The sequence below is a fragment of the Elephas maximus genome, chromosome 3 (assembly GCF_024166365.1).
Source record: "Elephas maximus indicus isolate mEleMax1 chromosome 3, mEleMax1 primary haplotype, whole genome shotgun sequence".
In the NCBI taxonomy this organism is placed as follows: Eukaryota; Metazoa; Chordata; class Mammalia; order Proboscidea; family Elephantidae; genus Elephas; species Elephas maximus.
In genome coordinates, this window is record NC_064821.1 from 23,586,975 (window position 1) to 23,613,541 (window position 26,567).

General features: G+C 39.9%; 2 protein-coding genes across 2 annotated transcripts; both read left to right on the forward strand.

The window, feature by feature from the left end:
* Positions 1 to 6,734: 6,734 nt before the first annotated feature.
* LOC126074073 (olfactory receptor 18-like) lies at positions 6,735 to 7,664 on the forward strand. Its single transcript, XM_049881405.1, has one exon. It carries the CDS (start codon positions 6,735 to 6,737, stop codon positions 7,662 to 7,664), a length of 930 nt encoding a protein of 309 aa, XP_049737362.1.
* Positions 7,665 to 18,031: 10,367 nt separating this feature from the next.
* LOC126071101 (olfactory receptor 18-like) lies at positions 18,032 to 18,814 on the forward strand (the record flags this gene model as incomplete). Its single annotated transcript, XM_049875384.1, has 1 exon — positions 18,032 to 18,814. A coding segment is annotated over one exon (783 nt), but the record flags the coding sequence as incomplete, so codon positions are not given.
* Between the last annotated feature and the right edge of the window lie 7,753 nt (positions 18,815 to 26,567).

A 26,567-nucleotide genomic window follows, 5' to 3' on the forward strand; every position in this document is an offset into this window, starting at 1 on the left:
CATCTAGTGCTGCTATAACAGAAACACCACAAGTGGATGGCTTTAACAAACAGAAATTTATTCTCTCACAGTCTAGTAGACTACAAGTCCAAATTCAGGGTGTTAGCTCCAGGGGAAGGCTTCTCTAGAGAAGCAAAACCAGTAAAGCTTATAATATATAGAGAGAGAGAGAGGAGAGAGAGAGAGATTTATATCAAGGAAATGGCTCACAAGGTTGTAGAGCCTGTAACGTCCCAAGTCCATGGGTCAAGATCGAGGATTTTCCTGATTCCTGTAGCCACAGGGGCTGGTGTCAGGTAGCAGGGTTCTTATAGGCTGAGAAGATTGATGAATCCCGAGGTTGGCAGGCAAGACCACAGGTAAGCTGCAAGCTCAAGTCCCAAGAACTGAAGGTCACAGAAACAGGAGGCAGCTGCAGGATCCAGAATTAGCAAACCCCCCTGAGCCCTGCCAGAATGGTCTGCCCACACCCAATGCAGGTCACACACCCAAGGAAACCCCCATTCAACAGACTGGTTACTCATAGCAGCTCCCATCATGGGGGTGATCACAAATCAAATCTCACAGGGAAGTGACCACATCACACAGCTGTCAAAATACTGAGAATCATGGTCCAGTAAAGTTGACACACAATCTTAACCATCACTCTCACTTTATTCACTAGAGAAAACAGAGAAGCCAAAGGCACATTTTATTAAGACTTCAAGAGTTCCAGAGACAAAGATCTAAATAAAATACATTTTTTAGAGTGAAGTGAACCCTCCCTAGTAAAACAGAAATAAGAAGCTCCTGGGGATTTTTGTTGAAGTTGTGCATGGAATGGCTACAACAGGCCTAGTATCAATGGAAGGGCTCTGCTGGTGTTAGAAAAACCAGAAAAGCTTCTGACTGCAAGGCCAGCAGCAGCATGATGGGGTTTGTAGGAATTTTACCATGTACCTGTTCTGTCCAGGAAGTGTTTGCTGAGAGGCCAGTGGTGCGGTGGATTGGCACTATGTTGGAAAGCAGAGGGACCTCTCTAGAGTCTTGTTGTGCTTAGAGCTAACCGTCCTTATAGAGAGCAAGGGCTGTGTAGTGTGTAGTTGCTAAGATTCTCCCAGTGATCGCCAACTCCTGTACTCATGCTCTTGTAGATAACCATCCCCTTGATTGTGTGCTGGACTCAAGTAATTGCTTCTATCACATAGAATTTGGAAAACTATTTGAATATCACTTCAAACATGGGGATGTGAAAAGAATCTGGCTTTCGTTGTCAGCCCTCTCCTGCTCTCTGGCCATCTCACTGTGATGAAAGCCAGCTTCCATGTTGCCAGCTGCATGATGGAGTTGCCCCTGGGGTCAGAAGTTAAGGGAGGCCTCTAGCCAATAATCTGGGAGGAACAAGTCTTGCCAACTGACACATCAGTGACTTTAGAATTAGACCCTTTTCCAGTCAAACCTGAAGAGGACTGTAGCCCAGGCCAATATTTTGAATGCAGCCTTCTGTGAGGCCCACAGACATATTTAGGGGAAGGATTAAGTTGCCAAAGAGTATGCCAAAATACTCTTTATAGTATAAATAAAATAGTTTCCTGAAGTACCAACATACATTAACTACACAGAAATATTAGAACTGGTGCTGTCATTCAAATCAGCAAAAATATATATTGTGAATCCATAAAATTTCAAGCCACATGCAAGGGCTACAGAAGGGAAAATAGGAAGTTCTCCTTCATGACGTAAATATTAATTCAGAAGATGGAAGTAGTATCAGATTCTTGGTATAGAAGATCTATTGTTGTTAGGTACTGTCAAGACAATTTCAACTCACAGCAAAGCCATATGACAGTAGAACTGCCCCATGGGGTTTTCTAGGCTATAATCTTTATGGGAGGACATGGCCTGGTCTTTCTTCTGTGGAGGGGTTAAGTGGGTTCCAATTGTCAACCTATCACTTAGCAGCTGAGTGCTTTAACCACTTTTTCAATTTTTAAAAAAATTGAAAAAAAGAATGTCTGATTTTTACGTTAAGATCCATACAACTTGAAAGTTAGAGGTGAAGAATAAAGGTGAGCTACTTTTTTTTTTTTACCTCCTTAGAATGTCAGGGCCCAGACATTCACTTTCTCCTCTTCCTGTTTCATTAATATTAACAAGCCTTCAGGGATTTGAATAGCATAAACCAATACGGCTAATTGTGTGCTCTGGGCATTGAGCTCTCAAGGCCATAGAGCTGTGAGTAATCCTCCTGTGCCCTGCAGGCCTTCAGTTTGCCCAGTCCAGCCTAGTGAGCTCCATAACTGGGTTTCTCCTCTAGAGTGGTTGTCTGCCTCAGGAGGTCCATGCCTGACTCTCTTCCTGACAGTCCTGAAGAAGGTGTCTCAGCCCTCAGGCCTACTGCTGGGGATGGGTAGTGGACCCAAACATCTTGGTCATGTCACAACAGAGACCCAGCACAATCCAGTGAGTGTTGTGGGGGACAGTGGACACAGAGGGGCAGGGGAGCTTTGTTTCCTCCTCATTAGGACACTCAGCACACTTGGGATGGTCAGATGGGGAGGCTCTGAAATGCTAAGTTTCAGCTCAGAGTCTTTTGATTTTTGTTGCTGGTTCTGAGAGAGGTCCAAGAAAGCTCAGAGTTTTAATTTCTTCTGTATTGGTTCTAGCTCCTGTAGGCACCTCCCTACCAGGATAGGAAATGGGTCCCTCTTACAAAATGATCTTCTAGATGATGATGATAACAATAATGATGAGGATGGTGACAGTAATCACAGTATCCTGACCATTAATTCAAGGCTGCCCAGTGCCAAGATATGACCTAAATTTCCTTTTTCTGTACAACCACACCCAGAAAAGAGCTACACATGTTATTGTCATTTCACAGAAAAGAAAAGAAGCACAGACATTTTTTGTATCTTGTGCCAAGTCATGGGCCAGAAAAGGTTGAAGCCAGGTTTGAATCCCGGCAGTGTGACAGCAGACACTGGGTACCTGGCCATATTCTCCCCTACCCACCCATCCTGCCACTTTGCCTCCCTTGTCCTCCAGGGAGAGACCCCCCGATCACTTTGCTTTTTTCGTGGGGGGTTTCTGCTAGTCCAAAGTGGACAGCACTGAGTACCTCTTTGTGCCTCAATAATAAGAAAGATAGTTGAGAATACAGGATGGTGTCACATCAGGAGTTTGAAGCTGATAATTCAGGACAGATCTCTCTCTTGCCGCTTCTGGGTTTTATCTCAGCTGTCCACTTCCCCTTCCATTCTTGTAATTTAGCCCATCTCAATCTCAGAGACATAAAGACAGGATCTTGGGTTCCATTCCTAGTCAGGACATTGAAATGAGTTTAAAGGTGTAACTTAGATGTTTGGTTAAGTCCCCTGCACTTCTGCTTTAAATATTTTGAAATATGAGGAAACAGAGTGACTTACAATTTAATTATGAATACTATCTGCTTTCCTTATGATCTGTGTGCTACAGGGCAAGTTCTTAGTATCTCTCAGTTTTCACGTTGTCACGTGAGTTGATCCACAGATGATGGAGAGATACAATCTTCACTGCAGCAAGAATTGAACAGATCATGGATATTGCCTTAGAGATTAGCTATGATGGATGCATATAGTCAGGACACATTAATTTTACCTGTTATAATTATTATTATAAATTAGATGAAGCTTCATACCATTCAATTAAAGTATCCTGTGATCTGAAGGTTTTGCTTTGCCTGGATCCCTGTAAGACCATTTGTTTTCATTCTTACACAAGTGGCTCAGTAGTTGAAAGCTAGGCTGCTAACCAAGAGGTCGGTAGTTGGAATCTCCCAGCCATTCTTTGGAAATCCTGTGGGGATATTCTGCTCTGTCCTATATGGTTGCTATGCTTCAAAATCAACTTAATGGTGATGGATTAATACAAGAATATATAAGAATGCTTGGAAGAAAAATTTCAGATTCCTCAGAGAATATCCTGTGCTTGGCACAGAGTAGGCTACAACCACAAGGCCAACAACAAATCTGTGTTAAATATGGAATAGACACTTTTGTTCCTTTTTCTGGTTCACAGGGTCAAAGTGCAGGCTGTAAAGCTTCCACACTGAGTGCTTTCCTGCCTGTGCTTTCATCCCTCTGAGGATGTCACATAGGACTAGAGACAAGATAAAATAGGGCATGAATACATCTATATCATGGACTTTCTATGGGATCTATTTAATAGAGTGTACAACACTCAATTGTTTTCAAAAATTGTGGAAATTTTCATAAAACTGAAAACTAAAAGGGAAAAATGGAGAAAGAGAAAGGGAAAGTAAATCTTACTGTGTGAACTTAGGCACATGTTAAGATTTCAGTACATTCTATGCTTGAATTTCCTGGGATATATTAGGCTTCTATTGTTCCGATATAATCAGATAAAACTGGGATTGTATTTCCACAATAAACCCACTATTCTCACATTGATTCAAATTCTGATTAAAAAGCCATGTACAAGTAATTGCTAAGTGCCTCACCTTGGTTAGCTGCCATAGGCATCCTATTTCCAGGTAAGAGAGGTTGAGAGATTTACATGCACTCCTAGTTTTTTTCCTAATTTAGTGTATGAAATATATGGGATTAGGCCTTTTACTTACTGCATAGTTAGGAAATCTGAGCGTTGGGACTATAATTCTGTACGCAGATGGTGACTTTGATGTAGATCTATTATGGAGTGACCATTACCAGACAACTTTCATGGATATTCGATTCCATACCTTGAAATAAATGCATGTAGTTATGTCTGACTTTGTATTGGTAAACTAAATGTTTACAGTGTTGGCAATTAACAGTAAATTTGGACATTCATCAATTTTAATGACTCTGTGTATTCCTTCCATCTTCTTTTGATGGTTCCTAAGTCATTTAATATTTTCCCCATTGAATGCTTGACTATTGTAATTCAAAGTTTGAATTTTTTTTCTTCAGTTCTTTCAGGTTGAGAGACACTGAGTATGTTCTTCCCTTTTGGTTTTCTATCTCCAGCTCTTTGCACATGTCATTATAATATTTAACTGTGTCTTCTCTAACTACTGTTTGAAATCATCCGTTCAGTTCTTTTACTTCATCATTTCTTCCTTTTGCTTTAGCAGCTCAGTGTTCAAGAGTATGTTTCAGAGTGTCCTTTAATTGAAATGATTTTTTTCTTTAAAGAAGGATAATTCTTATTCCATGTGTTTTCCTCATAGAGGGAGCTGGTATTTTGGTATTTTGCTCTGTCTAAGAACTTGTCTTTTTTTTTTTTTTCGCATCCTTTGATTTTTTTTTTTAATTGTATTTTAGATGAGGGTTTACAGAGCAAATTCAAACGCACTGCCGTCAAGTCGATTCCAACTCATAGCGACTCTTATAGGACAGAGTGGAACTGCCTCATAGAGTTTCCAAGTAGCACCTGGTGGATTCAAAGTGCTGACATCTTGGTTAGCAGCTGTAGCACTTAACCACTACACCACCAGGGTTTCTACAGAGCAAATTAGTTTCTCATCAAACAATTAATACACATATTGTTTTGTGACATTGGTTGCCACCCCAACGACATGTTAACACTCTCCTCTTCTTGATCTTGTGTTCCCCATTCAGTGTCATTTTGTTTTACAGACCTGTCTAATCTTTGGCTGAAGGGTTAACATCAGGAGTGACTTCAGTACTGAGTTAAAAGGGAGTCTAGGGACCATACTCTTGGGGTTTTTTCCAGTCTCTGTCAAACCAGTAAGTCTGGTGTTTTTTTTTTTTTTTTTTTTTTGAGTAAGAATTTTGTTCTACGTTTTCTCCAGCTCTGTCTGGGCCCCTCTACTGCGATCCATGTCAGGGCAGTCAGTGGTTGTAGCCTGGCACCATCTGGTTTTGCTGGATTCAGTCTGGTGGAAGCTGTGATACTTGTGGTCCATTTGTCTTTTGGACTAATCTTTCCCTTGTGTCTTCAGTTTTATTCATTCTCTCTTGTGCCAGATAGGGTGAGACCAGTAGAGTTTCTTAGATGGCCACTTGCAACCTTTTAAAATCCCAGATGCTACTCACCAAAGGAGATGTAGAACATTTTGTTTATAAACTATGTTATGCCAATTAATCTAGATGTTCCCTAAGACCATGGTCCACATCCCTCAGCCCAGTAATTTCATCCCTCAGGGAGTTTGGATGTGTCTGTGGAGCTTCCATGATCTTGATTTGGTCAAATTGTGCTGGCTTTCCCCGTCTTGTGTACTATCTTGAAACCCATTGCAGTCGAGTCGATTTTGACTCATAGTGACCCTATAATACGGAGTAGAACTGCCCCATAGAGTTTCCAAGGAGCACCTGGTGGATTCAAACTCGTGACCTTTTGGTTAGCAGCCATAGCTCTTGACCACTACGCCACCAGGGTTTCCGTGTACTGTCTTACCATTCATCATAGTTACCACTTATCTGTGGTTATAAATTTATTGTCTTAAAATATCCTTGCCATTCAAACATTCTGTACCCCACAGTAGCTTAAGTGATTGTGTACAGAAACTGGTGAATAGCACAGAAAACAGTGAGGAAAGAGTTCTGAGTAGTACAGGGCTTGGGTTTGTTACAACCGAGCAATATAGCTGAAGGTACTGGGGTATTAGGTCCTTAACTGTGAACAGTTATGAATTTGTCGACATTACCTGTGAGTTTCTTGAATTCAAAATACAAACACAGTGCTGGGTGCTTCTTATTTGTTTCCTTTTAACAGTTCTCTTTTCTTTTTCCAAAAGCTGTCTCAGGTGCATGAAGCCACAGAATCTAACAGGTGTCTCAGAATTCCTCCTCCTGGGCCTCTCTGAGGATCCGGAATGGCAGCCCCTCCTCTTTGGGCTGTTCCTGTCCATGTACCTGATCACTGTGACTGGGAACCTGCTCATTTTCCTGGCAGTCACCTCTGACTCCCATCTCCACACCCCCATGTACTTCTTCCTCTCTAACCTGTCCTTAGCTGACATCGGTTTCATTTCCACCACAGTCCCAAAGATGTTAGTGAACATCAAGACTCAGAGCAAATCCATCATGTATGAGGGCTGCCTGACACAGGTGTCCTTTTTTTATCTCTTTGGATGTTTGGACAATGTGCTCCTCACCACAATGGCTTATGACCGGTTCATGGCTATCTGTCATCCCCTGCACTACACAATCATCATGAACCCCCGTCTCTGTGGCTTGCTAGTTTTGGTGTCTTTTTTCATCAGCCTTTTGCAGTCCCAACTACAAGTTTCAATGGTGTCACAACTTAACTTCTGCACAGATGTGGAAATCCCTCATTTCTTCTGTGACCCTCCTCGACTCATTAACCTTGCCTGTTCAGACACCTCCACAAATATCATACTACTTTATTGTATTGGTGCCATCTTTGGTGGTGTTCCAATCACAGGGATCCTTTTCTCTTACACTAGAATTGTTTCCTCTATTCTAAGAGTCTCATCTTCAGGTGGGAAGTATAAAGCCTTTTCCACCTGTGGCTCTCACCTGTCAGTCGTTTGTTTATTTTATGGAACAAGCCTTGGAGTGTACCTCAGTACAGCTGTCTCATCTTCTGACAAGAAGGGTGCTGTGGCCTCAGTGATGTACACTGTGGTCACGCCCATGCTAAACCCCTTCATCTACAGCCTGAGGAACAGGGACATCAAGAGAGCCCTGCAGAGGATCCTCAGCAGAACTACCTAATGTTAATCCTTGTGCCATCTTTTTGAGTGAGTGAGTTGGAAAAGACAGCAAAACCAAACATCTACAACCAGAAATCTTGCCTCTTTGGTTACATAATTTTTGTAGCTCTCATTGGTTTTAATCTTAAGAATTTGTATCGGAAGATTGCTTCCTTTTTCATGTGTTTAATCGGATAGTGGTAGTATTCTGGGGTATGTCAGTCTGCATAACCAAATCCCATTATAGCCATAGAACCTTCTGTAGCTTCTAATATGTCACCCAGGCTTCCTGGTAAAATGCACAAATCTATTTTTATGTGCTTAAAATCTTCATTCTTTACCATAATTCATAAGTATTGACCAGACTACTTTTGGATCTAACAGAACTGTATATGCAGGTTGTGTGTGAGAATGCGTGTCACTGGTGCGAAACCTTGAGTTCATAATGAAATCCTCTGGAAGCTTAAAAAATATCGATGCCTTGGTCCCACCACTACAGATTCTGATTTAATTGGACCAGTATGTGGCTTAAGCATAAGATTTTCAAAGCACCACAGGTGGTTTTAATGTGCAGCAAGGTGAGAACTACTCATTTTTTTGACTTTTCCTTCAAAGACTATTTTGTTGTGGGTCTTTTACTCCTCCTGAGCAGATGCTGGAGATCTGACAGTGATCAGAGCTTGCAAGGGGCAAGATATGAAAGTACTTACCCTAGCAACAGGAAAGTGATTTTTTCTCAGCATTCTTGATGATATTTCTTCTCATATCTTCTCCGTCTGCATCATGTTGTTGTTAGCAGCTCTTGAGTTGCCTCACTGACACATAGTGACCCCATGCACAATGGAAGAAAATGGTGCCCAGTCTTGCACCATCCCCATGTTCAATTGTGGATGAGAACATAGTGAACCATGGGGTTTTCATTAACAGATTTTTGTAAGAAGATTTCCAGGTGTTTCTTACTAGTCTATCTTAGTCTGGAATCTCTGCTGAAAACTGTTCAACATTTTAGCAGCACATGAGTCTCTACTGACAGGTGGTGGTTGGACATGAGGTACATTGGTTGGGAATGAAACCTGGTCTTCCACATGGAAGGGGAGAATTCTACCAATGAAGCACCATTGCCTCTGCCTTGCACACCATGAAGTTGGTCATGTGTGCTTGTTGATAAGCTATTGCTTCCCTTATCCAGATTCACTCTCCTATACTTTGTGATGCTCGGGCAGGAGAGGAGAGAATTTTTAAACCACTGTTCAGATTTCCCATCTGGCTTTATTGTTAGGTCTTCCCATAATGATCGGTAAATGTCACCATACCCTAATAAGCTAGACATCTTCCTTGTACCTGTTTCCTTAGACCTTGGTATAGTAGTCTTCTTTCTGCAGTTATGATCTGTGCATTGCCACATTGCTCTTTTTTTTGCATTTCAGTCCTTGTATTTTACCAGTTTCCTGTATGAAATGGTTTTCATGGTGCTTTCACTTTTCTTTATTGAATCCCAACTGATAAATTATATTTGAGGAATAAACTATTTATGAAGTGTCTAAAATTGGAACATCACAAAGCATGCTCAGGAAAAAAAGGTGGTTGTAAATGATATGTCTTGGTCAAGGTAGTACAAACAAGGATTAAGGTGGTGGTATCACAAATCCAAATGCCGTGGATCTATTGGAGCTCCATGATCATTACTTCACCAAATCATTATGAAAAAATCAAATTTTATTTTATTTTCCATTGCCTAGGATTACAAAGGGTCATGTCTCCACTAAAGAGGAGCTCTTGCCTTTCACTTGTAACAGCTTCGTTAAGACTTTGCCGTGTTATCATGTTTCATTGCCTTTGGGTTCCTTTTTTGTTACACTACATGAGTATGCTTTTCTCCTTTAGAGATATTGACATAATCTCTGAGGAAGCAATTCCGGGCTCTCTAAATATCTACCCAATAAATAACTTAATTTACTATGCCTTTTACCACTGAGTTAAATCCCCTACCAATTTTCCTGACTAGAAACTTTGATAAAGGAAAATGGACTTCACTGGACAGAGGATGAGGCCAGACCAGCTTGTGGAAAGATACAGCTCTCATTAAAAATCATGAAAGTAGTGTTCTGATTCTCTGGTTATGGTTAACTGCAATGAGACTTTACGGGTCCCATGTATCCAAAACCAGGTTGCACATCCAGTTCTGTAAACCTAGGCATGGCAAAAAAATTGATACATTCAAGGTATTTTTTCCTTGTGATGTCTCATGATAGACTCTCCTGAAAGGTAACATTTTCTTTTTCCTCTTTAAACTTCAAGGCCTAAAATGAGTGCTACTAGTTGAGTAATGGTATGAATGGGGGAAAGACTGGAAGAAATATATCAGAGTTTCCTAATGGCTATCATAAAGTGGTATACTTATCTTTGATATGGAAGAGGAACCACAGGTAACAGAAAGGGTGTGGGATTTGATGACACACTTCCAACCAGTTCTTGGCTTATAAACTGGACACCTTTGGGAACTCAGTGCACCTCATTGAGCCTCAGCGTCCTCATCATCAAATTGGGATTAATAGTGCTAATCTTTCAAGGTCATTGTAATGACTAAATAGAATGTTGTCAAGGTTGAATCAAGTGGCAATTTCCCATTATGTGGTAGCCCTTAATATCACTTTAAAGAAGTTCGTTTTCAGTGTGCATTCCAAGAATTCAAAAAGACCTTCATATTACAAACAGTGACTTCAGGCATGATGGAGAACATCTTTCTGTGTAACTTCTTCCTCTCTATAGTTGTGCCAACAAAAGCACTCATTTGAGATAGTGATTAAGAGGACATAATTAAATGTAACACAGATTAGAACAGTGTTTAGTACATATAATAGATCAATAAGTGAACACTAATATAGTCACCATATAAATAGGCCAGTATAATTTTTCAACTAATGGATTTTGCAGGGAAAATATTTGATTTTTAACATTAGCTCCTCTAACTCTATTAGCTTTGTGGACTGGGACTTGTTATTGTTATTAAAGTCTCATGGTGTTGTAGTCTTCATTTTTAGTGATACTTAGCTTAAAGCTCTGTAAGGATTAATCAGATAATGCATATGCATTGCTAGTAAATATAGATATCATTCAGCTCTCATCTACTGTACTGTCATTCAAATAAATTGTTTCAACTCTAAGTATGGATTATTCTGGGTACCTGACGGGGCATTATAATTTTTCTTTACACAATAAAACCTGGAACAGTTCAAGGGCAGAGACTGGATATCATTTATCTACATACTCAAAGTATAGCACAATGAGGCCAGAGATTAGTCCCATCTCTACTTTGTGTTGCATTTAATAAAATATTCACTATCTTATAAGAAAATGTGAAGACATTTTGAAAATACATCCAGTATTTTCATTCCTCCTTGGAGCACTGTACCTTCCATAGAGATCTTTAAGAACCCCTGAAGGAAGAAATGTGTAGTTCCTTTGTTTTTATTATCATGGGTGTTTGATGGGCTCTATTATTTCATTTAATTGTATGAGGAAGTGTAAGAATCATTGAATAAAAGGGTAGGTTTTGATACATTTTATAAATAAAAGAGGGGTAAAAAATTGAGGATAGACTTTCCTCAATAGTACATTTAAACAGGATGCAGGAAGATGATAGTCTTTCTGTGTCTTTCAAGGATAGTCACCATGTGAGAGGAAACCCTGGTTGCATAGTGCTTAAGAGCTATGGTTGCTAACCAAAAAGGTCAGCATTTAGAATCCACCAGGCACTCTTTGGAAACTCTACAGGGCAGTTCTACCATGTGAGAGGAAATTGGGAAAAGCACAAAGCAAATCTCACTTTTTACCCTAAGAACACAACTCTCTTGGTTTTCATACTCCTGTGCTCTACACTCATCTTTGGAAGTGGCTTCAGAATATGATACCTTCTTCATTTTTGTTAGCTGCCTTTGAGTTGGCTCCAATTTGTAGCAACTTTAGGTACAACAGGACAAAATATTGCCTGGTCGTGCACTGTCCTTACAATATTCGGTGTGTTTGGTATGTTTGGAGCCCAATGTTGCAGCCACCATACCAGTCCATCTCATGGACGTTTTCTCTCACTTTCTCTAATACCCTCTACCCACTATGAAATGACTTTAGTTTAATATTAAATTTTTGCTACTGTCCAAGCATTTAAAAGATCTAAATACCCAGCCTCTCTTTCTCCTATACACCTGCCATTGGTCATTTGGTATCCAAAAATAACTCTCTGCTGTGTATCTACACACAGGTAAGTAACATCCATTTCTACATATCCACTTGATAATATATGTCCAAGTTTTCCTCATATCAGTTACTAACATACCAATCTCTATTTCCCCAGCAAAGAGATCTCTGAGCCAGGAAGGTCACAATGGTAGGATGTAAAATGTGCAATGGATCATTAGTCTTATAAACTCCACTTTATCTAATAGGAAAAACAATAACAACAAAAACAAACACAAAAAACACTAAATAAAGCAAAAGGATTTTTTATTAAAGACTTCAAGAGTTCTGAACACAAAGAATCTAAAGAAAATTTTATTCTGAAGTGAAGTGAACCTTTTTTGTTGCTGTTTTTTGTTGCCATCTAGTCAGCTCCAATCGTAGTGTACTTATGTATAAAAGATTGAAACATTGCCTGGTCCTGCACCATCTTCATCATCATTGGTATGTTTGAGTCCTTTATTTTGGCTGTTGTCTCAAACTTCCTAAAACCAAAAAAAAAAAAAACCCTTTGCTATCGATTCCAACTAGAGTAAAACTGCCCCATAGGGTTTCCCAGGAGCAGCTGGTGGATTTAAACTGCCAGCCTTTTTAGTAATCAGCCAAGCTCTAAACCACTCAGAATGAGGGCTCCTCCTTGTCTGTCTTAATCAGGAAGCTTTGCTGAAACCTGTGCACCATGTGTTACCCTACTAATATTTCAAATATTGATGGGATATCTCCCAGCATCATAGAAACATGCAAGCCACCACAGTATGATAAACTGACAAATGCGTGGTGGGAGCCCTTTCCAGATAAATAGATATCAGAAGCCACTGGGAATATTTTTTTGAATTGGGGCACAAAATGGGTCCAATTTGGCATGATGCTTATGGAAGTTTTCTGCTGGTGCGATGGAAACCAGGAGCCTTCTTCTGCTGCATGTCAAGGAACAGCATGGTAGAATCTGCAGAAGTATCCAAGGCAGAGATAGATGTGCCCGTCTTCCAGTTTTTCCCTAGCCGAGTTTTGTCGAGAAGATGACATATGATGGGATAAAAAGATGGTGTGTGACTATGCTAGACATAGAGCCTAACATCCTTATAAAGGGCAAGACCTGTGTGGTGGGCTTTGTTAGGTGCCCTAAGGTCGATTCCGACTCATAGTGACCCTATGCACAGCAGAATGAAACACTGTCCAGGCCTGAGCCACCCCCACAATTGTTGTTATGCTTGAGCTCATTGTTGCAGCCACTGTGTCAATCTACCTTGTTGAGGGTCTTCCTCTTTTCCGCTGACCTTGTACTCTGCCAAGCATGATGTCCTTCTCCAGCGACTGATCCCTCCTGATAACATGTCCAAAGTATATAAGATGCAATATCGCCATCCTTGCCTCTAAGGAGCATTCTAGTTGTGCTTCTTCCAAGACAGACTTGTTCGTTCTTTTGGCAGTCCATGTGTATTCAATATTCTTTGCCAAAACCACAATTTAAAGATGTCAATTCTTCTTCAGTCTTCCTTATTCACTGTCCAGCTTTCACATGCATATGATGTGACTGAAAATACCATGGCTTGGGTCAGGCGCACCTTGGTCTTCAAGGTGACATATTTGCTTTTCAACACTTTAAAGAGGTTCTTTGCGGCACATTTACCCAACGCAATGTGTCTTTTGATTTCTTGACTGCTGCTTCCATGGCTGTTGATTGTGGATGCAAGTGAAATGAAATCCTTGATAACTTCAATCTTTCTCTGTTTATCATGATGTTGCTCATTGGTCCAGTTGTGAGGATTTTTGTTTTCTTTATGTTGAGGTATAATCCATACTGAAGGCTGTGCTCTCTGGTGTTCATCAGTAAGTGCTTCAAGTCCTCTTCGCTTTCAGCAAGCAGGGTTGTGTCATCTGCATACCTCAGGTTGTTAAGGAGTCTTCCTCCAATCCTAATGCCCCATTCTTCTTCATATAGTCCAGCTTCTTGGATTATTTGTTCAGCGTACAGATTGAATAGGTATGGTGAAAGAATACAATCCTGACACACACATTTCCTGACTTTAAACCAATCAGTATCCCCTTGTTCTGTCCGAACAACTGCCTCCTGATCTATGTAAAGGTTTCTCATGAGCACAATTAAGTGTTCTGGAATTCCCATTCTTCTCAATGTTATTCAAAATTTGTTATGATCCACACAGTTGAATGCCTTTGCATAGTCAATAAAACACAGGTAAAGATCCTTCTGGTAGTCTCTGCTTTCAGCCAGATCCATCTGACATCAGCAATGATATCCCTGGTTCCATGTCCTCTTCTGAAACGGGCCTAAATTTCTGACAGTTCCCTGCCGATATACTGCCGCAGCAGTTTTTGAATGATCTTCAGCAAAATTTTGCTTGCGTGTGATATTAATGATATTGTTCTATAATTCCACATTCAGTTGGATCACCTTTCTTGGGAATAGACATAAATATGGTGTGGTGGGAAGTACCTACAATTGCCACAATGATCCATGCTTCCTATTGTTTAATCCATGGAATAACATCCTCCGCACAGTATGGTGCAGACCTGTGGCACACTTAAAAGAATAGTGCAAAAGGACTCTGGCTTTCATCTTCCTAGAATTCTATTGATTGCTTGCTGATATGCTTGGTTGAAAGCCAATTGCCATGTTGAGAACTGCCCCCTGAAGAGGTCTATGTGGCCAGGAATTTAGGAAGACTTCTCGTCAATAGCTTGTGATGAACTGAATCCTGCCATAGCCATGTGAATTACCTCGGAAGTAGATCCTCTCCCAGTCGAGCCTTGAGATGACTGAAGTCCCCTGGGGAACACCTTGATTGTAAACTAGTAAAATCCTGAAGATTTCAAAGCATGAAGTAACCAAACAGGTATGCAAAAAACTTGTTTTCTAATATAACAACATATATCAACTAAAGAGAAAAATGAGAACTAGTACTGTCATTCAAATTTACAAAAAAAAAAAAAACTTCAATGCACAAAATCCCAAACCATAAGAAAAGGCTGTAAAAAGGAAAGTAGAATATTCTCCTTAGAAAAATTCTCCTTAGAGACACAAATTTAAAACAAAAAAAAAAAATTTTGTTTTTAAAAGAGATATGGAAATAGTATCAGATTCTTGGTATAGAAATTGTAATTCTCCCTAAATTTCCTGATCAATTAATTGCATTTGCTGATATCAAAGTGACTCATTGATTCTTTCAACTAGAAAAAAGTGCCTGAATTTCATATTATGACCCCTGCAATTTTTAAGTCCGAAGTGAGAATACCTGTGTTTTTCCTCCTGAGATTAGGAATGCCCAGACTGCTCTAGGACTTTCATTTTTCTCCTCCCTCATCTGCTAATTTAACAAGCCTTAGAGATTAGGATAACATAGATCAATTAGGCTAATTTTGAGCTTTGTGAGTTGCACGCTCAAAGCCATGCTATCACAAATTATTAGCCTGTGTCTCTAGCCCTTCAGAGTCTCTGTCCCAGTCCAGCAGACTACATACGTGTGTCTCTTCCTCCCATTGTCATTGTTCACCTCAGGAAGCCCATGCCTGAGTCTGTCTTCCTGTCATTCCTGATGAAGGAGCCGCAGGCTTCATCTCTAACCAGGCAGGAGGGGGGCAGTGGATCCACACTCTTTCACCATGACCCATCAGAGACACCATGCAACCCAGTGAGTGCTGAGGGAGACAAGAACGCAGGAGGGACTGTCAAGAGCATTTTTTCCTCATCATCAGGACCAACAACACAGTTGGGACAGCAAGAAGTGGAACCAAAATGGAAAATTTCAACTAAAATTTTATGAAGTTTATGTCTTTTGTAGTGTTGGGGATCTGAGGACTCCCCTTCAGAGTTCTGCTGTCCTGCACCACTATTTCTAGCTTCTATAGAACTTTGTTCCCACCAGAACAGGAAATTAATCCCTCTAAACAGTCAGTGGTTAAGAGCTCAGCTGCTAACTGCAAGGCTGGCGGTTTGAATCCACCAGTGGCTCCTTGGAAACTCTATGGGACAGTTTACTCTGTTCTATAGGGTTGCTATGAGTTGGAATCAACACATCTGCAATGTTTTGTTTTGTTTTAAACTGTCCTCTAAGCACTTCTAAATTATCATGAAATTGAGGATGATGAGGAGGAGGACAGTAACTATAACATTGCCAAACAGTATTGAGGGTTCCCTGGTGCCAGGCTCTGAGTTATGTGTTTTATAGCTTTTTAAATTTCATCTGCAAAATTTACCCCCAAGATACAAGTGCATAGATTATTATTATTTTGTAGGTGAGAAATGGAGCACAGTTATTTTACATATTTTAGTCAAGTTTGGTGTAGAATGGAGTGAATCCAGGTTTGAATCTGGGCAGTGAGACTCCATTCACAGGGCACCTAGTCAATATTCTAACCTGTTAACACAACCTGCTATTTCTCTACGTGGGTCATTTAGGTGTGGTGATTGCAGGGAAATGACAGAGTCTCATTCATTTCTGCTTCCCTAGAGCCTACAAAAACCCCCAATAGGATGGATTGACACAGTGGCTGCAACACTGGGCACAACCATAGCAATAATTAATGAGGATGTCACAGGACTGGGCAGTGCTTTGTTCATTTGTATGTAAGGTCACTATGAGTTGGGACCGACTCAACGGCATCTAACATCAAGGCGTACACACACCTGGCAAAGTGTAGGTAACGAAACAAGAAATTTTTGTTAAATATTATCTTTTTTTAGTTCACAGGAGCAAAGTGTTGTCAATTTCTTGCCCACATAGTGGGTGCTTTCCTGCCTCTGCTTTCCTTCCTTCCAGAGGTGTCCAGTAGGACTAGAGAGATGAATGAGGCTCAGCAGAGATGAATGAGACTCAGCACTCTAGGGAGTCAGGATGGACTCTCACCCACCCAGAATTTGGCCCAAATGTTGAGGCTGATGAGCTCACGCACACTAAGAGTGGATGAAAAGGCTTACTACTAAAAAAGACCGTCTAGGGACACCGTGGGAGGCTCCGAAAATGGTTTCAGTTGTGGCTTAAGAGAGCAAAGAAAGTTCCTGGCAAGAAATTGTTTTTGCGCGTGTGTGATTAGGAGGTGGATCTGGTCTGAGGGTTCTAGCACTTCGGCAGGGGCTTGCCCCATTTGAACCTATTTTCAGTGCCAAGAGAGACAGCACCTGGACTGTCTTATCAGCTTGCTCAGATTTGGGCAGAAGGCAGGGAGGGTTAGGCTTAAGAGCTGTCAGTAGTTGAACATCCAAACAAATGAAGGCAGACTTTTCATTGTGTAGCTCTTATACGGTGTTTATAAATAATTCAATCAAAGGATTTGTTGGGGGGTGGGGTGGAGGGGAAATGCTTAATACATTTTCCATGTCAATAAAAAATATTTAAACACAGTGCATTTTGAAAGCTTAAAGAAGGCCAAAGGAATTTATTGTGTTGAATTTTGATGAAATACATTTTAGTGTCCGTTAATTAAAAAACAAAACAAAACAAAAAAACCCAAATAAGTTGCTATAGAGTCCGACTCACAGTGACCCTATAGGACAAAGTAGAACTGCCCCATAAGTTTCCAAGGAGCCCCTGGTGGATTTGAACTGCCGACATTTTTGGTTAGCAGTGGTAGCTCTTAACCACTACACCACCAGTATTTCCATCCTTTAATTAGACTGATTTTATTCTTAAATGGAAAAAGATATTTCTTATTCCATATGCTTCCTTCATTAGGATGGGATGATATTTCCCTGCCTGTATGGATTTGGTGTCTCTAGATGTTCCTGCTTCTCTAGCATTTGTCAGTTGAATATCTCTAAAGTGGGTATGGATACAAAAGGATGAATAGCAGGGAAACAAATGAGAAAGAGTTCTAGGAAGAATGGGTTTGCCACAACTGAGAAATGTTAACTGAATATGGTGTATGGTCCTTAAGTGTCAGCCCTTTACTTGTGAATTACCTGAATTAAAAACAGAAACACAGAGCCAGGTACCCTTTTACCTGTTTCCTTTTACCAATCCTTTTCCTTTCCCAAAAGGTGTCTCTGCTACATGGGACCACAGAATCTTACAGGTGTCTCTGAATTTCTCCTGCTGGGCCTCTCAGAGGATCCGGAACTGCAGCCTATCCTCTTTGGAATGTTCCTGTCCATGTACCTGGTCACAATGGCTGGGAACCTACTTATTATGGTCGCGGTGATCTCCGACCGCCCACCTCCACACCCCCATGTACTTCTTCCTCTCCAATCTGTCCTTAGCTGACATTGGCTTTACCTCCACCACAGTCCCAAAGGTGTTTGTGAATACTTATACACATCAAAGAGACATCTCTTATCTAGGCTGCCTGATTCAGTTGTCTTTTTTATATCTTTTTGCATGTCTGGACAGTCTACTCCTGATGGTGATAGCCTATGACCGGTTTGTGGCCATCTGTCATCCCCTGTACTACCCAGTCATCATCAACTCCCATCTATGTGGCTTGCTGGTCCTGGTGTCAATTTTCATCAGCTTTTTTCTCTCCCAGCTACACTGCATTATGGTGTCTCAACTTACCTTCTGCATAGATGTGGAAATCCCTAGTTTCTTCTGTGACCCTCCTCAACTTTTCAACCTTGCATGTTCTAACACCTCCACCAATACCATATTAACGTATTTGGTTGGTGCCATCTTTGGTCGTGTTCCAATCTCAGGGATCCTTTTCTCTTACATTCGAATTTTTTCCTCCATTCTGAGAATCCCATCATCGAGTGGTAAAGCAAAAGCTTTTGTCACTTGTGGCTCTCACCTGTCGGTCGTTTGTTTATTTTATGGAACAGGTATTGGAGTATACCTGAGCTCAGCTGTCTCACCTTCTCTCAGGAAGGTTGCAGTGGCCTCAGTGATGTTCACTGTTGTCACCCCCATGCTGAACCCCTTCATCTACAGCCTGAGGAATACAGACATTAAGAGAGCCCTGCAGAGACTCCTCAGGAGAATATTTTAAAGACCTGTGGCTTTTTTTTATTGGTGTGTATGTTAGTTTTGGGGGGAAAACCAAAGACATAGTGCTGCAATACATGCTCTTTTGGTCACATAAGTTGTGTAGCTCCCATGGATTTCATTCCTCTTGATGTTTCATAACAGAATATTATATCGTTTATTTGGCACATTTTTGGGGAACTGAGCAATGTTTTGCAATGTGTCATACATCATAATACCTGCCCAACTGACTCCTATAACATCTGTAGAGCTTTCCATATTTACCATCTATGCCTGGGAAAGGCACAAGTCTCTTCAAATAAATACAATCCTCCATCCTTTCCATGGTTCATAACTATGTCTACACTTTTATATCTATCTTATTTATTTATACAATTCAGGTGCGATGATGCTTGTTATTGGCCCTCAATCATGGCTCATATTGGAATCATCTTGTGAACAATTAAAAATGCTCATGCCTGATCCCTTAAATAATTAACTATATGAGGTCAAATTTGTCACTATTTAACTGAAAACAATGAAGGGAAGATAGATCAATGGAAACAGAACAAAAATAATGGAAATAATGAGAATGTTGACGTGCGAAAAAAGCAACCAATGTCATGGACAAGTTGTATAAAAATTTTTAAATAGAAACCAAATTTACTGTGTACACTTTCACCTAAAACACAATAAAATGTTTGGAGAACAAAAACAACACTCATACCAGAGTTCCAACACCAGAGAATCTGATTTATTTAGAGTGTGGGGTAAGTTGGATGTTTTTTTGGAGCACACCGGTAGGTACTAGTAGGCAGCCAAGGTTGAAGACCATTGATCTCAGTGAAACCATTATTTCAAAATGACTAATATGCGAAGATGTTGAAGATCTTAAAGTCATCAGCATTCACAAGGGAGAAGATATGAGAGAACCTACAGTAGCAAAAGGCAATATGGCTTTTCTCAGTATTCCTCTTAACATTTCTTCATGCTGTTGTTGTTAGGTGCTGTTGAGTCAGTTTCAACTCATAGTGACCCTATACCGTAGAGATGATCATATGTGCTGGTTATTTAGCTCTTTTGTCTCTGCTCCAAACTCGCCTTTCTATACTATACTTTGTGATGCCAGTGTGGAAACCCTCACATCATGGCTCTGATTTTCCATCTGGCTTTCCTGTCAGGTTCCTCCAGTAGTTGCCAATAAAGATCACCACCTCCTCCCCCACTATAAGCCCAACCTTTTCACTGTTCTCCTTGTCCTTTGGTGTGGTTGCTGCTTCCTGCATGTATTTTCTCTCTGTTACCACTTTTCTTCTTTTATGCCTGTCGGTCTTTCAATACCTACTTAGGTAATTACCTATATTAAATCATCTTCATTACAAAGAACTAGTGTTTCTTTCTTCTTGATTGAACCCTGAGTGATAAATCATCATGTGGAGAATAAAGATATATTGTCATGTGTCTGCAACTGGGAGCTTACAAATGTTTGCAGGAAAAAGGTTGGTTGTAAATGATATGACTTGGAAAAGGGCGTACAATTGAAGTTGGAGGTGGACATCATATTTCCAGTTGTTTTGTGACTCTCATGGTACCTGAGAATCATTAAGTCACCCAAGTCCTTATGACAAAATTAAACTTTCTGTTTTTCATTACTCTAAGATAGCAAACCCTGGTGGTGTAGTGGTTAAGTGCTATGGCTGCTAACCAAAGGGCCGGCAGTTCGAATCTGCCAGGCCCTCTTTGGAAACTCTGTGGGGTAGTTCCACTTTGTCCTATAGGGTCGGTATGAGTTGCAATCGACTCGACGGCACGGGTTTGGTTTTTTTTTTTTTTAGTTTAAGATAGCAAAAGTTCGTGTCCTCAGCAAAGGGAGCTCTTTTATCTCTCTAGTTGTAGCCTCCCTGGAATTTCACTTTGTAACCATGCTTCATTGTCTTCTGTCTTGGTGAATGCATCTCTGGGCTCCTTCTGATTATCACTACACGGATATTCACCTTTCTTTTACAGATGCCACACAGAGCTCCTGATGCAGCAATGTGGGCTCTGAAAACCTGCACAGTAACTAGTTTCAATTATTCTCCCTTTTACCACTAAGCTGAATCTCCAGTCACCTTCACTGATGAGGAACTTTGATACTCAAAGTGTGCTTTAAGCTGGATGCCTGACAGACGACCTTATAATTTCACCTCTGCACAGCGAGACCTTGAGCAGTTTTAGGGCAGGGCTGAAGATCATTGGTCTCTATACTCAAAAGCTACCTTAGTTAGGGCATAGATTCGTTATCTCTACACTTTATTCAATTTTGAATAAGTTATTCACTGATTTGCAAGAAAAAGTGAAGACATTTTGATATCAATACATCCAGTATTGGCTGGTCTACTAGCCCTTCTATATAGATTTCTATTAACTCCTGTGAGAATAAATGTATGGTTAATTGGTTTTTATTATTACAAATATTTAACCTCATCAATGTTTTTCAATTTAAAAATATATGCAAGATTAAAAACCATAAAATAATGGGTGGATTTTGATAAGTTCTACAAATAACAGCACCACCACCCCCAGTTGCCATCGGGTTGATTCTGACTCATGGTGACCCATGTGTCTCAGAGCAGAACTGTGCTCCATGGGGTTTTCAATTGCTGATATTTTGAAAGTACACCACCAGGCCTTTCTTCCAAGGTACCTCGGCACGACATTGAACGTCCAACCTTTAAGTTAGCGACTGAAAGTGTCAACCATTTGTCCCATCCAAGGACTCCAAAATGATAGTAAGGGCGGTGATAATAATGGTGAGGATGGTCATGCTACTACATTATCAGGAGCCTTTACTGAGGGCTTCATTGTGTCAGGCTTTGACCTAAAAGTTCCACATAACTTATTTCTTGCACCTGTGCCACCAGCTTCCACAAAGGGCAGCATACTTTATTGATATTTTACAAATGAGGGCAGGAGCACAGCCTTTTTATGGAACTTGTACCAGGTCTTGGGCTAGGAAGGGGTGTAGCCAGGCCTGAACCTGCACAGTCTGACTCCAGACACAGGGCACCTGACCATATTCTCCCCAGTTGACCTGTCTGCCATTTCTCTGGTCACTGTAAACTATTCTTTGTGCTCTTCCAGAGGGTGCCCCTTGCTGTATCGACTATAGGAAGGATATCTGAGATCATAGGAGGGGATCACAGAAAGAGTTGGCAGATGATAATTCTGGGAAGGCCTCTTTCTTGCCCTTGCTCCTGGATTTTGTCTTAGCTATCCAATTCCATTTTTTGCATTTAACCCCTCTCAGTCTCAAAGGGAGGCATATCTCAGAGTCTTAGATTGTATTTGTAGTTAGGAAACTGGAATCAGCTAAAAGGTATACCTTAGGTATGTCTTTGATTAAAATCTCTGGAATTTTGCTTAAAACTTCCTGGAGTGTAGGGCAACAGAGTGAAACTTAGTGCATGTACCTCAGATACTGACAACTTAGTTTTGAATTCTGTCTGTTCTAATTATGAAATGTGTACCATGGAGCAGGTTCTTAGTATCCCTGGGCCCCTACATTGTCATCTGAGTTGATATCTACTTGGTACAACTTCAGTGAATAATTATTAAATAGATAATGAATACTACCTTTATGATTTGATATATGATGGATTCACGTAGTAATACTAAAATAAAGTTTAGATTACAGACTTGAGCCTATGGCCTTGAGAACTCAATGCCCAGAGCTCATAATTAGCCAAAAGAGTCCTTGTTATCACACTCTCCGAGGACCTGTTAATGGATGAGGAAGAAGAGAAAATGAATTCCCTTTCTCAGGGGGAGCTTGCCTATTCTTTTCACTTTCAGGAGGCAGGGAATCTTTAAACATTTTTATTATTTTTATTATTAGGCTCAGATTCATACTATTCGACTGAAATATCTTGTATCTGAAGGTTTGGTTTTCCCTGAATCCCTAATAAAAAAAACCAAACGCGTTGCCATCAAGTCGATTCCAACTCATAGAGACCCTATAGCACAGAGTAGAACTGCCCCATAGAGTTCTCAAGGAGCACCTGGTGGATTTGAACTGCTGCCCTTTTTGTTGGCACCTGTAGCACTTAACCACTATGTCGTCAGGGTTTCCTGAATACCTAATATAGCAGTTTATTTTCATTTTTATAGAAATATTGAACACATGGAAGGAAACAACTGAGTTTCATTCATTTAGGATCTCCAAAGCCTATCCCATTCTTGGCACAGAGTAGGCTACAATAATGTCAACAACAAAGCTGAACAGAAGGTAGGCTGTATGGAGTTCACACACTGAACTTTCATCCCTCCCAGGTTGTCCCATAAGACTAGAGACAAGATAAAATAGGACATGAATGCATCTACATCATGGACTTTCTATGGGGCCTATTATTGTTCATTTAATAGATGTACATATTTAATTATTTTTAAAAAATTGTGGAGATTTTCATAAAAATGGGGGGGGGGGAGAAGAAGAAAGAGAAGGGGGAAATAAGTTATAGTGTGGACCTTGAACATTTTTTAAGATTTCAAAGCATTCTATGGTCAATTTTCCTGGAAGATGACAGGCATCTACCATTATTGTATAATCAAAGGACATTAAATATTCTGTGGCATTGCATTTCATCAATAAACATGCGACTTTTATAATGACTCAAATTCTGATTAAATAAACAATGACCAAATATGTATTAACTTCCAAACCTTTGTTAGTGGCCACACCTATCCTAGGGATGGGTGTTATTCTCCCCACATCCAGCTCAGAGAGGTTGAGAGATATACGTGCACTCCAAATGTAATGTCTGGAATATTTGGACTCAGATCGTGGTCTTCTAATCTGCATTGCAGTCTTCTATTCCCTTAACCAGAGCAGAATGATTGTATTTCTTTTCAAACCTGCTTTGGTTCCAGATGAACGAAAGGAGGCTGAATGAATGATTGTTCTTACAACTTGGTTACTTTGGTTTATACATTAAGGGAATGGGCTAAATTGTTTACAGTTTATAGTTCAAATTTTGTAGATTGTATGGTTTTCTGAAAATAGTAATGCATTTTACTGCATACTGAATTCTGAGATGTGGGAATATTATTCTCTATACAGGATGATGGAAACCCTGGTGGCACAGTGGTTAAGTGCTATAGCTGCTAACCAAAAGTTTGGGAGCACAAATCCACCAAGTGCTCCTTGTAAACTCTATGGGGCAGTTCTACCCTGTCCTATAGGGTTGCTATGAGTCGGAATCAACTCTATGGCAATGGGTATACAGGATGATATTTTCATTTGGAACTATCATGAAATGACATTTGTAGACTAACTTCATGAATATTTGTGATTCTATGCCTTGACAAAAAGAATCTGTAGTTGATTGTCTTATTTTTCTTTTACATAACTAAATTTTGAAAATTGATAGTAAATTTAGATATGCATTGATTTTTATACTTCAAATAACTATGCTCCAAGCACACATTAAATAGAAATTCTCACATGTGTGATGTGAAGAATGGCACAAGAATTTTCATAGGATTCTCACAGTAAGAGATGGGCAAGTAGAATGATGTCCCTCTCTCAGATAATACCATGCATCATTTAAAGTGTTTGAAAAAGATGTGTGTACTTCACAGGAACACTTAAAACTCAATGGTGCAGTATTTGGGGACTCTTGGGAGACAATGTGTGTGGTATGACAGTATTTAGGCACATTTTCAAAAAAAATGTTTATGGATACTTAAGTCAATGGTAATATTATGGAAAATTTGAGTGGAAATGTACCCACCAAATGTGTGACAGTACTTGCCTTTGCCAAACAACTATGCTAAAATGGAATTATGCAGGGGTACCTAGGATATTCAGGTTTTTATGGGTAATATTTCAAGTGCCAACAAAATTTGGACTCTAAAGCAAACATTATTCAATGTTTCTATTTTTAATATAGAATTTAATACAATATAAGGAGTGGGTATTAATGATAAAAATAACAGGTAACATTATTGGAGTGCTTACTAAGTACCTGGCAATATTCTAAAATAATGTTTGTCAATCCTGGCTGCCCTTTGGGATGACCAGGGAATTCACATGCAGAGAATATGATTTAATTGGTTCTTGGCTGTGGCCAGTTCATTAGCATATTTTGAAAGATCCATAGGTAATTAAAATGATCAACTAGCATTGAGAACCATGGGTCTAAGCACTTTATATATTATTTTATTTAATTTCTTACAACTACCTGAAAAGTTAAGGTCAATTAAGATTCACATTTTTATAAATGTGCAAACTACCCATGTGTTTTCCATATGATTCTCTTTTTTCACAAAGTAAATCATATTGCTATGTTCCAAGAAAAACGAAGACCTGAATTGCCACCAGGGATCTGAAATGAGGAGAATTGCAATCTCCCTACCAGGAAGAATTGGCTTGAAAAACTCTTAAGTAGGCACAAGATAGCTGAGTTTCACATATGGCTTTGGTGCCTCCCTGATCCTAAATGCCTCAACTGTAAGTAAAAAGGTTGATTTGATAAGAAAACAAGGCTTTACAAATATTTAGAATGATAAATATATTTAACACACTTTCTGAAGGCAATACAGAATGGAAACAAAATAAAGTGGACTCAGTGCCTTATTTCTCCGAGATGGTTTAACATTGATACAAATAAATTTTATAAAATGCATAATAGAAAAGCAGCATTTCTTAAAGATTATTGTTTACTCATTGACTTATTTTACATTAATGCCATGTTTGGGCTCAATGATGCTATGGTTTTGTGCATTTAGAAAGCACACATTTATCAAAACTTGATGTCCACCAAAGCCAAGGATGGTGGTTGCTTTTGTTGTTATTAGGTGCCATGGAGTTGGTTCCAACTCATAGTGACCCCATGTATAACAGAAGGAAACACTGCCCATTCCTGCACCATACTCAAAATTGTTGTCATTTTGAGCTCATTGTTGCAGCCACTGTGTCAATCCACCTCATTGAGGGTCTTCCTCTTTTTCGCTGGCCCTCTGCTTTACAAAGCATGATGTCCTTCTCCAGGGACTGATCCGTTCTGATAACATCCAAAGTATGTGAGATTTAGTCTCGCTATTCTTGCTTTAAGGACCATTCTGGTTTTACTTCTTCCAAGATGGATTTGTTCATTCTTTTGGCACTCCATTACATATCCAATATTCTTCACCGACACCAAAATGCAAAGGCATCAATTCTTCTCTGGTCTTCCTTATTGATTGTCCAGCTTTTGCATGCATATGAGGAGATTGAAAACACCATGGCTTGGGTCAGGAGCACCTTAGTCCTCAAGGTAACGTGTTTGCTTTTCAACACTTTAAAGAGGTCTTTTGTAGCTGATTTGTCCAGTGCAATGGGTCTTACAATTTTCTGCTTGCTACTTTCATGAGAGTTGATTGTGGATCCAAGTGAAATGAAATCCTTAACAACCTCAATCTTTTCTCTGTTTATTGTGATGTTGCTTATTGTTCCAGTTGCAAGGATTTTCGTTTTCTTTACATTGAGTCATAATCCATAATAAGGCTGTGGTCTGTGATAGTCATCAGTAAGTGCTTCAAGTCCTCTTCACTGTCAGCAAGTTGTGTCAGGTGCATAATGCAGGTTGTTAATGAAGTCTTTCTCCAATCCTGATGTCCTGTTCCTCTTCATATATTCCAGTTTCTCAAATTATTTGCTTAGCATACAGATTTAATAGGTATGGTGAGAGGATACAACCCTGGTGCACAACTTTCCTGATTTTAAGCCATGCGATATCCGCTTGTTCTGTTTGAACTAC

What these genes read in the sequence shown, in the direction of transcription:
- LOC126074073 (XM_049881405.1), top strand. Translation starts at nt 6,735, where the DNA reads ATGAAGCCACAGAATCTAACAGGTGTCTCAGAATTCCTCCTCCTGGGC.